The sequence below is a fragment of the Pungitius pungitius genome, chromosome 2 (genome assembly GCF_949316345.1).
Source record: "Pungitius pungitius chromosome 2, fPunPun2.1, whole genome shotgun sequence".
NCBI classification, from domain to species: domain Eukaryota; kingdom Metazoa; phylum Chordata; class Actinopteri; order Perciformes; family Gasterosteidae; genus Pungitius; species Pungitius pungitius.
In genome coordinates this window covers 25,225,877-25,240,317 of record NC_084901.1, presented here as the reverse complement: position 1 = coordinate 25,240,317, position 14,441 = coordinate 25,225,877, and the positions used below count along the sequence as shown (strand labels likewise).

Below are 14,441 nucleotides of genomic sequence, written 5' to 3'. Positions count from 1 at the left end.
AATCATTTAGCAGGTTGAACATGGAGAAGTCCCTCATGAATGATATGACGCGTTGGTTGATGCCTGAGCTTTTGCGTTTAACCGGTCTTCCGGGTTCCTGGCCCTTTTTGAATTTGGCACCACATTTGCTGGATTCTGGGTTTATCCTGACAAAGGAACCTAATACAAATGAAAATGGATGTTAATATTTGGAATCAGGCAGTTTTGAGACCTGCATTTCATTTGAAAGTCTCCTATACAAAACAGACACAAAAGACATTTTTTACAGCCTTATATGTTCAAGGCTTAAGAACTGGCCAAATTACCTGGTGGCCCTCACAGAAATTACTGTCTAACTCATGCATACTGTATCTGATGTTCCCAGAAATACACGGTCGTGTCAACCAGAGTCTTGCCAATAGCCTTGATGTGCATGAATGTGTGAGTGTCCAATGTTACTAGTTTTCCCCCTTCATTTTTGTTTTCCAATACTTTGATATTATACGTACTACTAATCTAGACATTTTAACCTCGGCTGGTCATCATCACTGGTGTGAGAGTAGCTGGTCTTCCTGAGACGGGAGGGGGTGTTGCCTCTGTTGACATACTCAACTCTGGTCTTGAGCTGATTCAGTAAACTGAAGTATCCTCATCCAATTATTTCTCCCTCATCAGTTTTTATCTAAAAACCAGGATATTTCTGGGTTATAGCTTTTGCTACTGCTGTACAGTCTATTCGTGTGGGGTTTAAGCAGTGTCCACACATGGAATCGACGATGTCTTTCACCATGTGTCTGCGATCTTCTACCTCTGGTCTATTATCGTTGTCAATGGCTCTTCTGAGAGACAAATGAACCAAATGCTGTTCTCCTGTGAACTGATTGGACTGGTAAAATACGACATGCTGGAGGAACCACTGTTTTCGGCCTCAGGTAAAGATGTGGCCAAAGTTGATGTTGTTTGATCTGCATTCAAAAACAAAAGTGAGAAGAATATTTGCATCTATTCTGGAAGATTATTGGAATCATTTGAGCTACAAACAACTCAAACATGTACATAAATAGCAGAGCAAAATAAGCCTCTACATTGAAATGCTTACCTCTTTTGCAGCCATTAATAATTTTTCTGCACTGAACGGGTGTTAGAAGATGTCCAATGTCTCCCTCCGTGATGAACTGTAGATCATCTGGTGTTTCCACTCCAAACTTGGAAACCAACTCAGCAACAACCGTCTTCAGTCTCTCACCATCTAGTTGTGGCAGCAATGCTCTCAATAGAATCCATTTATTCGTTTTTTTTAGATGTAACACACAGAATGGTGAAGAGCAATCAAGTGAAGACCAGACTTATTGTTTTCATTCAATGGGTAGTAATCAGCAAGACTCTGATAGTCAGACACTCATAATGAGCAGAATTATTGATTTATAGACACACCAAGATCCACGACAGGCACTGACCTATACAGCTCTACAACAAAATGCACACATGACTGATTGATCAGGATGAGCACAATTTTTGTAGGTGTCGCCAATATCATTCTGGGACACTACAACTGCCATGCCTTTTTTGTACAGTGTACCTGTGTTACAGAAGGTGTTTCAATAGTGTCTTCTGGACAAAGGCAGAGCCTGATAGCCCTCTGAATGCCAATCTGGTATAGTTGGTCATCAAACTTAGTTGCTTCCCCTATTTGAAGCATTGGAGGAAACAAGCTGCCGGAGTGTAAATATGTTTGTAGCAACTGGTGTCTTTCAGCTAAAGTACTGCAGAGGTTTTTAAAGGTATGCAGTTTCCTAGCACACTGCTTAAAATAGCTGTGCTTGCTTTCAAAGCGCAATGTCCACAATCTAATAAGTGGACCAAAATGAAGGATGAGCTCATGGTAGTGCACAAGGTAGTGGTGTTTGGCTTTTAGCGACTTTCCTGGAAACAAAGTGCTTTTTGATGGAGGTATTCCTCAATAAGAATCTTGAGATATGCCACTTGGTTGGTATGGATCTTGGGTGCACATATCAGATCAACAACCTCCCTTGGCTTGAGCAATAACTGCCAAACATCACCTTCAGGTGCAGTTTTGATCCTGTCCCCAATCATTACAGGAAGGAGACGCAAGAGACATGTAAAATGAATGCATAAATTGACGCTGCACTGAATTTACAAACCTTACATTAGTATGGCATTTGGATAAGTTAACGGAAGAAAGGTAAACACAATTTAGAAACGGTTGGAACTAAAAAACATTTTTGCTAACATAAAACACTACAAATAAATTACTGAACTGATAATTAACGCTAGATTTAGTCAGGACAGAGCATGTTCAGAAAAACATTCAACTTACAGGCAATTATCTTGTCTTTTCAGATCCAGTCCTTCAATTGTGTCCCACTCGTTGTTCGTTAAAAATGTGGCATGAAAAAAATGTAACCAGCACAAATCCTGTAACTCAATTTAGTACGCTAGTCGTGCAGGGTAACTAGTTATTTCCACTCCAGTACTGTTGTGCTGAGCTGTACGACCATCCTATCAATTGAAATCAGTCACAGAATGGGTGCAGCTGTGCCCAAAAGAGAGTGTAAACGAATACTCCACCTTACAAACACATAACTTGAGATTAACTATTTGCGGTCCATGCACATAAAGTTTAACTTTTCAAGTTCCAACAATCGTATTGATTCAATGTGGTTGCAATTAAGAGCTTTACAATCTAAACTAACCTATTTGCATAATGTGGTGTATATTGTGAAATTTGTAAAGAAATACCATCATATGTTGAATAAATAAATACACAGTACACTACTTGCTGACTTTCTACAGTAATTTTTTCTCACATTTTTAATGACTGTGACTATTTGGTTACTGTGTTTTTCTACAGTACACAAATTGTTCATTTGATATTATACAGTTTATTATACAATTAAGGACTTGAATGCATACACAATGAATTACTGTGATATTGTTTTACAGTAGTAGTAGTAGTACTGCTCACAAGCAGTCAAAAACTATTTCACAATTTTTGTTTAATGTGATTTTCTACAGTACCGTTTATATTTCCTGTGTTTTTTTACAGTACAAAATGTGTTGCTTTGCTTTACAACAGTACATTTTACCTACTGTGATTTACTACAGTACATATTTGGCTAATGTGATGTTCTGCAGTACTTTTTTATTTACTGTGTTTTATACAGTACACAATGTGTTGCTGTGATTTACAACAGTAATTTTTACTTACTGTAATTTACTACAGTACATTTTTGGCTAATGTGTTGTTCTGCAGTACTTTTTTATTTTCTGTGTTTTATACAGTACACAATGTGTTGATGTGATTTACAACAGTAAATTTTACTTACTGTGATTTTCACACTACATTATTGACTACTGTAATCTTTGACTGAATATACAGTAAATTACTGTGAAATGGTTTTACAGTAGCTTACTGCTCACAAACACAGTAAATAACTGTGGATATCACAGCGATTTTTTACAGTGCACACTTTGAACTATGCCACAACACAAACACATTTGAAACAATCTCTATGTCTTCAACTTTTCTGAATATCTAAACTAGCTATGTTGTCCAAACATTGTCTTAAGCAAAAATGATTCTGAAGTTGTACAAATCTAACCTTTGCAGAAATATCAGTGAGTTGTGATTTTCTCCTCAGTTTCTCCTGCTTGATATGTGTCACACTTCGGCTGGGGCATGCTGCAGTGAGGACTCAGGCGCAGAGTTTCTTCCATCCAAAGTGCTCTTTATTTTCAAACCAATAACGTGCTCCAACGACGAGGGACATATAGACAATGACGCGACAAAGGACAACAGGCACACAGGGCTTAAATACACAAGAGAGGAGCCGGTGATTGGACACAGGTGGAGACAATCACGCAATCACAAGACAAGGCAGGATGTGAAGTTAACCCAGGACCACAAGAGACATGAAACTTCAAACTAAAACAGGAAGCGAGGCCAAACCGTGACAATATGGCTGGATACTAGAAATATTTTTGCATGTATGTTGCAAGGTTGTCTAACCCTTCAAGACCAGTTCCAAGTGAGCTGTGGCTTCTAGTTCTGTAAGACGTGGTGTAGAGAACGAGAAGCCTGACACCAGTTTATTCTCCTGATTCACAGTCTCTTAGTGGCCTTGAACTCTTTAGCTATATCTGGGTTGTATAAGGGAGCTCTTCACTCACTTATGAATATATTTAATATTCAGTACTTTATACTGATCACTATTTCTATTCACTATAACGTTTTTTGTAATATGTCTTTATTTAATTTATTCATAAATGAAATACTTAACATGTACAAGAGCAAAAACATTGAGACTGCCTGAGTAAAAAAATAGTTTCGCTGATTAATTAGCCGAGAAGTCTTGCCTGGTTTATTTGTGCATGAAATGAACGCCACTGTGCAGCAACACTGGAGCTGTGGGGCGTCGCTATCTCATGCAGACGTGCACATGTGAAATGTATATATACATATAACACTGACTCACCTAGCAAGAGTTCTCTTCATCAACTTATGAAGAACTTGCATTGTTCTCTACAGTTCAGTCGGGACCAATTCAAAGCCTACGATCATTAGTGATACTTGAAAAGAGAACAGTTCTTCTCACAGCCTGAAATAGATCAGGCTCCGGAGTAGAAGTGTGTCTTCCTAAATGAAATGAAATAAGAAGTTTATCTTCTTTATCTGTACTTTATACGTTTTTTCAAGTTTTAATTATTTTATTGTTAACCTCACCAGATTGCTAAGCAACGGGAGCAGCGGAGGTAATGATGATGACGCAAGCAGGAAGTCCCCCCGTAGGCTAGACCGTCCCATGTCAGAGACCGTTTGGTTCAGCCTATGCGGTTGTTAGTGGTTAACCCATGGCTCACTCACACAGTGGCTCACTCACACAGTGGCTCACTCACACAGTGACTCGCTCACATAGTTCTGTCCACGTTTGACTGGTGATATCAGAAATCACAAATCAGAAACATTTATTGCCAAAGTATGTTGGACATACACAAAAATAAATGAAGCCTAGGCGTAAATTCAGTCAGGAACACTGGCCTCCTCTCTCTCTCTCTCTCTCTCTCTCTCTCTCTCTCTCTCTCCCTCCCTCTCTCTCTCTCTCTCTCTCTCTCTGGGTATGCCATAAGCTTATTGGGGGAAAGGGTACCGTCTCCGTTAAAAGCTGTTCCTCTCTGTTACTATAAGTTTTCATTTCAGCAAGCACCCTCCACCACCCCACTCCCCCCGACACCTCCAATCAGCAGGAAAATCCAGCACATCAAAGGATTGGAGCAACTTTTTCACCACCACCAGTGTCTGGACTCACCAAAGAGGTGATATGGCTTATCTCATATAGGCAACCCACCGCTGGTCTATGAGTGAAAATGGTCTCAATGATGGCTATGTAGAAGTTTACTGTCATTGTCTTTTGCAGGTTGAATTTCTTCAGCTGCCTCAGGAAGAACATCCTCTGCTGAGCCTTTTTGGTGATGGAGCTGATGTTCAGCTCCCACTTGAGGTCCTGGGTGATGATGGAGCCCAGGAAATGGTGACGGGGGAGTCACAGAGGGTGATGGTGGCTGGTGGGGCTGCATTCTTCCTTAAATCCACAACCATCTCCACTTCTTCAGAGCGTTGACCTCTAAGGTGTTTTGACTGCCACAAAGGCCACAAAGAGGGGAAATAAATGTTCAAATATATAAATAACAGCACACACTTTTGCAGTCAAAGGTGTGAAAAACCGAAAAAAGATCTTAAGTTAGAACAATGCTCTCAGGTCATCAGGCAGAGGTCTGATCTCTTACCTTCTTCTACCCAGAATCAGATCCAGGTCTGGTGAGGGTGCCTTCAATCAAAGACGGTCTGCTCTCTGGAACAAGCTGTTGGATGACTTGAGGTACTTTACATACATATATCCAAATTCAAAAGGTAAGCTCCAAACGTATACGTCGTTACATGCTTATGGTTAATTACTGTGTGTGTGTGTGTGTGTGTGTGTTGGTGTGCGTGTGTGTACAGGGGTTTGATTGTTTTTATGTTTTGGGTTTATATGGAGCAGACTCCATTGCATGGATGCTACGCTGCATTCACACTAGTAGGTGGTGCAAAACTCCAGAGATATGGCATAAATTATTGTTCTTATTCAGAGATTTGTGTCAAGTAGGTCCAAACAGTCCAAACACGTGGAAATGGTGCATAGAAAGTTTTGATTCATAATTCTCACATATCTGAAAGCAGCGCAGTTTAAGGTTTACAGCCTTCTTTGTTACGCTGTCACTCATGATTACACACCCCTTTCAGATGATGCCACGCCTGCCTAAGCCGGATCAGGGCCAAAAGTGAAGAAAGAGAATTTGTTTTAGACCGCTGAATGTTGAAGACCAAAACTCTCAGGTTCATTGTTCTCAAATGTTGGCCTGGATTTGTCTCCTTGAACCTCTGGCTCCATCCCACGTGATTTGGTTCGCATGGAGGAGGCTTGCTCAACGTTTTTGCTCTCTTAAAAACCTAAAGAACACCTCTACATCCACTGGCTGACAATAGACCCTCTTCCATCTTTACCCTGCAGTAGCAAAGGAACAAACTTTTTTTTAATTGAGTGTGCAAGACGGTAAAGGCTTGAAATGGTGTAAATACTGTGTGAGGGACCAAGTAGCCAAGGAATGAGGGTCATAGAAATATTTGCCCAAAAATATTTTAGTGAATTCAAAAATGTATTTGGTTTTTGAACTACTGGTTTGGCTACGTGTGTTTTGCCCCGACAGCGGCAGATGTTGTCTGCCTCGATCACGTGATTAGTCACACATTCGCAAACCTATTGCTGAAAATGTTCAAAATGCATTACATCTACAAATGCGCTCTACAAGTGAGCACTACGTCACTGCCACGTACGAAGAAATGCATAAAAGAACATTTATTAAAAGTTATATAATCTGCTGATTTATAAACTTGTAATAAAATTGTATATTGTCAGTGGCAAGCAAACGTTTTGGTTCAAGGTGAACATTATATGTTCTTTCATGTATTTCTTCATACGTGTCCACACTGATGGCATAAAGAAGAGTTAAAGCCCCGTTATTATTGGACATGGCTACAATCGGTCATCATGCTGCCGACAAGCCCAAGTTGTATTGGCTGCTCGCTCCTTTAGCTTGACGCACGCTCCTGATCTTGAATCTAGAATCGATTGCTCTTCCTTAAGGTCCCGGATGTTGCGGTTGAATAATTTGCGGTTGAATTTTTTTGCAGTTGAATATTTTAACGTTGAATTATTTGTGGTTGAATCTTTTGCAGTATTTTATCGTTGAAAAGCATTCAGGTACATAATTTCAATGTGTAAATACAATGTGTGCAATCACCTTTTTCTTTCATAACCCGATGACAAAGATTTACTTCCATAGACTTCAACGAGTCAGTGATGCACTGTAACTCAAATAAATGTTTTAATGAGAAGTAAACCGTGTCTGAGAATTATTGCCAAATAAATATATGAACAGAACTATTGAGAGCATAAAATCAAATACTGAAAAATGTGCAAGGGAAATGACAAGAAATATTAATGGGTGTTTGTATGTATGTGCGTGGGTAAGGTCACCGCTCATAACATGTGTGGCTGCATCCGGGCCATCACATACTATAACAGTCGCGAGCCCACTTACCCACCTCCAACATCACCTAGAGGCGCCCTGCAGCCTGCACCTTCTTCCAGCCTGCTCTCCGCTCTGACCTGAACTCTTATCCTTGAAGAGGACATCCGGATCATACTATGTGTGGAAGGTGCCATTTATCAGTAATGTGCTCAATATCCCACTCGGTCTGCATATTAAGTTAACACACACACACAGCCTGTATGTCCCTAATCTACCCCTGTGCCAGCAGTATTGTGCTCTCATGAAACGGGTGATCACATTAAAACACATAACAGGGGTGTAACCAAACATTGTTATTTTATTATCTTAAAAAGTAACACAATCCCAATAGGGTATCACATACACTACAATAACGGTAACACCAGTACTACACATCAAAAGGGACTTTCAGATATTATAGACATTTAGAAAAATCCCTCTTTTTATTGTTTAAATTATTTGACTAGGCATGACAGATAAACATCATTTACAAGTATGACATACCGTCACCATTAGAAACAATGTTATTGTTGAACCGCCATTTTTATAAACCACCGCTGATGTCAAGGGAAGACATTTCATGGACTGTCAGTGTAGAAAAGGGATCGAAAGTTACAGGACTGCGGCTGGGGGAGACACAGGGTTGGTTGATGGAGGGCAACTGGGCCAGTCAGTAGCAGGGGTAGAGGGGATGGTGGGGGGGGGGGGGGGCAGTGCAATCGTCAGGCATACAGGATGGAACCTTGTACCATGCAGGGAACCAGTTGTTTTCCTGGTAGAACAGGGACAAGAACCCCCAGAGTTGTTCAATAGTGGTGAAACTCCCCCTTGAGGACAAAAACTAAACCCCAGCATAGTGGTAAAACCCAGATGAGTGGGACAGCAGGGACAGGAGCTGTATGGAGACTAGAAGCGAACTAACTATGTGTGTGTCTGCCGTCCCAGAGAAGACTCAACTACACAGCCTTTCTCAGAAAGATTATTGGGACTAGAACACTTCAGTAGTTATGCAGTCAAGTTTAAAGCACTACTGTTGTGGGCTTTGTTTCTTGGAAGCGTGTTGTTGGGTAAGAGCAGAGCTCACATGCTAGACTACAGGCTACCAACGGACAGTACTGAATTCTACAAATCTCTTCCCACTGGGGAACAGAGATTAGAATCCTGAAATACTGAATCGTAAAACACTGATTAAGCATAGACTGAACTTGTCCTCGTACTGGTAAGACCTGGCGCAGGATGCTGAGATTACTGGAAGATTGACTTTCATAGAACACACTTGTGGCGGCCAAGAGTTCAAGTTCCAGGAATGGTTTTCATCGCCTAGACATACAGCGTAATTAGCTGTAGTATAAGGAAGTGAGCCAGCTCAATGAGATCTATGACAATAACTAAAAAACCACTAGGTCCTATCACAAATCAAATGGAGGGGAGAGCCACACCTATCCTGATATACACAGCTGTAGCTACACTCATGGCCCACTAGTACGCTTCAAATGAAGGGCTCGTCAGCAAACTGTACAGATGTTTCCAGTGTGAATGAGAGCACACTAAGGATGAATTAGTCGGTCCTCAAGGCTAATTTAGACTTTACACATTCCTATGAGGGGCCCATATGACAGAACTTGCAACACAATGACCGTGAGCAAATGGAGCCTAGTAGTCTTACACTGTGCATGTCCTCACTGAATGGGACGTTTCTTTCGGAGTGCCAGGTCACAGCGGGCTAGCTTGCATAGCTGTATGTCAGAATATTGTGTTAAACGCCTTACTTGGGAGAAGGCTAACGCTATTTAGGTTTAACTCCCTAAGAGGTTCACTCTGCTGAGGAAGTCACGTACCACTAAAGGCTGGGAGGAGGAGGAGGAGTGTGTTTGGGCTGCGGGGGTTGGCAGCTGAACCACAATGACAACATGTACAATTAGAGGAACCTTGTTAGTGAGAAAGGGAAACAATGGGGAGTCCAGCACTTTGATGTGTAGTGTGTTAGTGTTTGTGTGCGCGAGTGTGTGCTGACATTCACAGGCTAGAGGCTGATGACAGTGAGATAGTAGAAAGGACGGGCTGTGTTTTTGCTGCTGTGGAGGTAGTTGTAAAGGAGCCTATTGGACGACAACACTGGGATGACTGACAGCTCCCTGAGCCTATGGAGGGATGGGAAATGATTGGCCTGTAGGACCGCAGGTTTTTTCCAGGCGGGTAAATCCAGTTCAGCTCGAGTCTTTTACAATGAGGCCGACACATTTTAAGAGTAGGGTTATTTCCCGTGTCCCTGTGCCATAGTCAGCAGTCCACCACTGTAATCCCAGTCCTGTCCACCCACATGCTTCATAGAAGGGATTACATGTCATCACCGCACGTATGCCGGTGAAACCTTTTATACAATTGTAAGCATCTATTTACTATATTCCCACTCTTGTCACCCTTTTTATTATGACTATTATCATGGCTGTCACTGGCCATAATACATCGCAGCACCAGGAGTGAGAGTGGCTCAGGGATAAACAGTTAAGAAAAACTCAAGTAGCCATGAACTCAACAGCAATGGAAATTCATGGTAATGTGTAACTGAAGAAATGCTGAAATCCAAAACCAAAAAGTGTCGTCCCTGCTCGTTGTGTTTAACACTGGTCTAATAAAGTCATCTCAATCACCTCATGTCTCATATTCTCTGTTGGACGCTCAGCCACCTCAAGTGCCAGTACAGCTGCTCCTAATACACTAATAACACCTGGACCGGCCTGTCACAGCAGCAGCATCTATTTGTCTGATGGCAGCATTTCAAGTCAAACTCACATCACCTACTGCCAACACACAGTGGTGTTGACAGGAAGTCAGCGAACAGCTCGGCTGTGAAACTCAACAGGGATGGGACTGGAACCCCTCATGTCCTCAAGCACTACCCTGAAACAAAAGTGCTTTGTCTCCAATGTGGCTCTGCCGACATGTATCTGTCGGCACCATGAAGGTTTACGGAGGTCCTGCTGCAAAGGGCCATACTGTCAACCATGGCTACCTCATAGCTCCCCCCTTAATGAGTGAGTCATTATCTGGTATCCACTGTCTGAACAGCTGAGGCTTCACATGAGCTCCGAGGAGCTACAGAAGAAAACCATGTGCTCTATTCCTCCTCAGCTGTACGTATGTTAGCTCACTATTATAAATATAACAAGCTGTTGACGTCTCCACCTTTCGTCCATGTCAGTCTGTGTGAAGGTTTGTCTATTTCCTGCAGAGCTAACGTGGCTAACGCGTCAACAGATGTGCACTGTGCAGCAGGCATCATGTGAACAGAGCATGGCGACGAAGAACAATAGATCTAACTTATTAAGTTGTGACGCATAAGGACCAAAGTAAATGGGTTCTGGAACATATCCAGTGCCGTTTCATGTCAGCAGTGATCTGATAGTGTGACAGTCATAGTGTATGAAGTGATCTCTGCAGAGCCCTGTGTACTCCAAGAAAATCTAACAATGGCCCCTTATCCAGTTCCCTCCACCACCCTGCTATTCATCAGTGGCATCCATTAATCTCACCTATGTTCATCAAAAGGAGTGTTTAATACTTTTATATGAGCTACTCCAGCTGCCAGCATGACTACCATAACATTGAAATATCACAGGCTGTGACATCATCAGCAGGACCTCATATGAACGATGCCTGTGAAGTCACCCAAAAAAAACAAGAAAGGTAGTTCTGCTCGAAAACAAAATGCAGCATGTCATTAAATATTAATTTCATGTCAACTGTTAATAAATATAGGCATTTATACACTGTATATATACTCACTTATAATGTCTCAGGTATGTGTATACGGTCAGCTCTCTGGTTTCTTTAATGTTTCTTTCAAATAGAATTCTCTGTGCTGCTGTAGTGTGGATTTCCCCTCAGGGATCAATGCAGTCTGGTCTTGTAGCCTTAAGAGCACTTCTGGATTTTTATAATTTGTAGTATACTAAAGCTCTCAGGGCCAACATACTCATTCTCTGTTACGGCCTATTGTGGAGGAAATAGCAGCCATGGCAGAGCTGAAAAACGATATGTATCCAGTGGACATGAGGGGTTACGTTCAAAGAAAAGTGGAGGAACATCTGCCTCATCCCTGGAGCATCGACCTCCTGCAATCCACATCCCTCACAGCGGATGGAGGAGAGAAGCTGGTCCAAACTGCCACTACAGTGTTCAGCCAGCTCATAGGGGCATCATGGCATCCAACAGACAGAACTGCTCAGCTTCATTCTACAGAGAAAACAGCCCTGGTTACAGGTTATTCATGTGACTGTCTCACTCCCTCAACTTTGGACAGATGGTAATTGTCATTTATCCTGGCGCCGCACCTTTCCTGGTGTCTGCCGGTGGTGAATTTAGACAAAAGCTACCAGAGATAAGTGAGTAGGAGTAGGAGCTGGACCAGTGACCATCGGTAACAGCAGTCAGCAGAGCAGCATCTGTTCAGGGTGTAACACCACCAGACACCACAAGAGGGAGTCGGCTGATCTGGAGCAGCTGGAATGAAAGTGGAAATAACATGACCTGAGATTACAGATTATACAAATATACCCCCCCCCACCCACACACACACACACACACACACACACACACACACACACACACACACACACACACGTGCACACACACACGCACGCACACACACAGACACACGCCCACCCACGCACACTAGATCCCACGTGATAGTGAAACAACACAACAGCAGTGTGTAAACTAGAGGCTGTAGAATGACATGGTCAGAGTCTGCCCAGTGGCCTTGTGTGTGTGTGTTAATAGCTATAGTTCCATAGTGGGCTTGTGGCAGCTCCCCTAACGTCAGTCTAGAGATGTAACAGTCATTGGGGGGCGGGGCTTTTATTTTATGGCCCCCCTCCATTGGCTCCTGGCGCTCCACCCAGCCCTTACAGCCGTACCGCCCCTAGACGCTGGTGATTGACGCAAGGCAAGCGTTGGGCTTCTGGAGTTTCTCCGGTTGGGTGCTGGCAGGTTCTGGGATGGCGCGGAAGGAGAAGGGGGTGGCGGTGCCAGTGGTGATGCCGAGGTGGCCTGGGCTCAGCGCCAGGTTCTGCCGACGGTTGCTCTCCACTATTGAAGAGGTGTTTGACGCTAAGCTCTCCCTTGTTCTGCAGAGACAGTGACACAAAATGAGAAAAGGTAGAACCACAGAAGCTCCAATTTCTGTTGAGACAAAGAAGAGAAAACAGGAGGACACCCTGTGTGACACATTCACATCTATGACACACCCGATTCCTGACATCACAGAGGAATAAGCATTACAGGGACAAGGAGGACCTCATGAGGAGAACGTTCTATGCGAGTACATTTGAGACCAGAGATCGGTCCTGATGAGAGGCAGGTGGTACCTACAGTCTCGGTCAGTTCAGGGAGCAGGCGAGAAATTGCTCTTCATTTCAGGTGGAAAACAAGTGCCAATGTCCCCATTGTTGATTCAGACTTCCCCACCTCTGATAAAGTACAGACAGACAGTGTTCAATGGAAGGATTGTGGAGAACAGGGCAGAGCCGTTTCCAAGTGGGGGGGATCAAATGGATCAAATTCATTTTTTTCCTCCAAATTCTACACACAACGACCCCATGATGATAGAGTGAAAAAAACTTTAAAAATAGAGAACACAATGGAACAATGCTGGAGCTCTGTCAGAATTTCTGGATGACAGAGGCCACTGTGCTCATCGGGACCTTCATTGTACCTTGATACAATTCTATCTCAGAGTAGACAGACAATTCCTGGGAATTCATAGCTTGGTTTGTGCTCTGACATGCACGGTCAACTGTGGGACCTGATACAGACAGGTGTAGGCCTTTCTTAATCATGTCCAATCAACTCAATATAGCTCCGTTCAAGTTGTAGAAACCGGATGACCTGAGCTCAATATGTCATGTGTGTCATGGCAAAGGCTGTGAATACTTATGTTTATGTTATATTTTCATTATTTATTTTTAATAGATTTGCACTTTGTCATTGTGTAGAATTTAGAGGAAAAAACTAATTGAATCCATTTTGTAACATTTGGAAAAAGTGAAGCGCTGTGAACACTTTCCAGATGCACTGTACATAAGACTTTGGGTCTGCTGCCCCACACTAAACTCGCTCACACTTCAATGTTTGAGCTCATCATCTACAGTGGGGAGAGTTCCAAACAATCAGAAAAACACAGAACCTTTCCCACGGAGGTTCAAGATTGATATTAGCAGGTTTTGTACTGGTATCAGCAGCAATGCTCAAAGATACAACATGGAATCTCAGAGCAGACCACAATAACTGATTTTCCATTTTTACCACAATATCAGCAGCTGCAGAGACAAGATATCATATTACTAATAGTGTTTGGTAAATAAAATGACTTTACGCAACGTGTTCACAACTAGATGTGATGATTATTGACTGAGTGAATCAAAATGAGTTACTTACAAATATCTTAAAGCTAATCCATATCAGATGAAACAAGTTTAAAGGACCCATCGTATGCCCATTTTACCACCTCTCCCCTCCGTGCGGATATGTGCAGCCGACCACAGCGCATCTTGAAGGCTCCATTTGCTTCATACTGCTAGCTAGCTATCCCAAGTGTGTCCGAGGTTTGCTAAAACAAAGTGAAGTGCCTTGGCAGATATCGTATCTACAGTGAGTATACTGACGAGAGAATGATAAGGAAGCTCGATCGCAGTCACTCAAGCATAACGTTTCTGACGTACAAGAACCATAACAAATCGCGGAAGATATTTTTTGGGGTCGGTAGACATCCCAGATACCCACATTTTAAGAATATGTCCCCTTTAAAAAAGTATGAATTGGAAATCTCCTTT

The 14,441-nt window shown here is 42.5% G+C and overlaps 1 protein-coding gene across 5 annotated transcripts in view; it reads right to left on the bottom strand.

Annotated features, from left to right (window-relative positions):
* Positions 1 to 7,907: 7,907 nt before the first annotated feature.
* The window catches only part of LOC119210662 (storkhead-box protein 2-like), a 34,252-nt gene continuing 27,718 nt past the window's right edge, over positions 7,908 to 14,441 (bottom strand). For 3 of the 5 annotated variants that reach the window (XM_037460887.2, XM_037460890.2, XM_037460891.2), the window contains exon 4: positions 7,908 to 12,737. In XM_037460887.2, the coding sequence (XP_037316784.2) occupies positions 12,533 to 12,737 (205 nt within the window). In that variant the 3' untranslated portion in view covers positions 7,908 to 12,532. The remainder of the gene's footprint in view (positions 12,738 to 14,441) is intronic. The other 2 variants (XR_005119674.2, XM_037460889.2) reach the window with 2 other exon arrangements.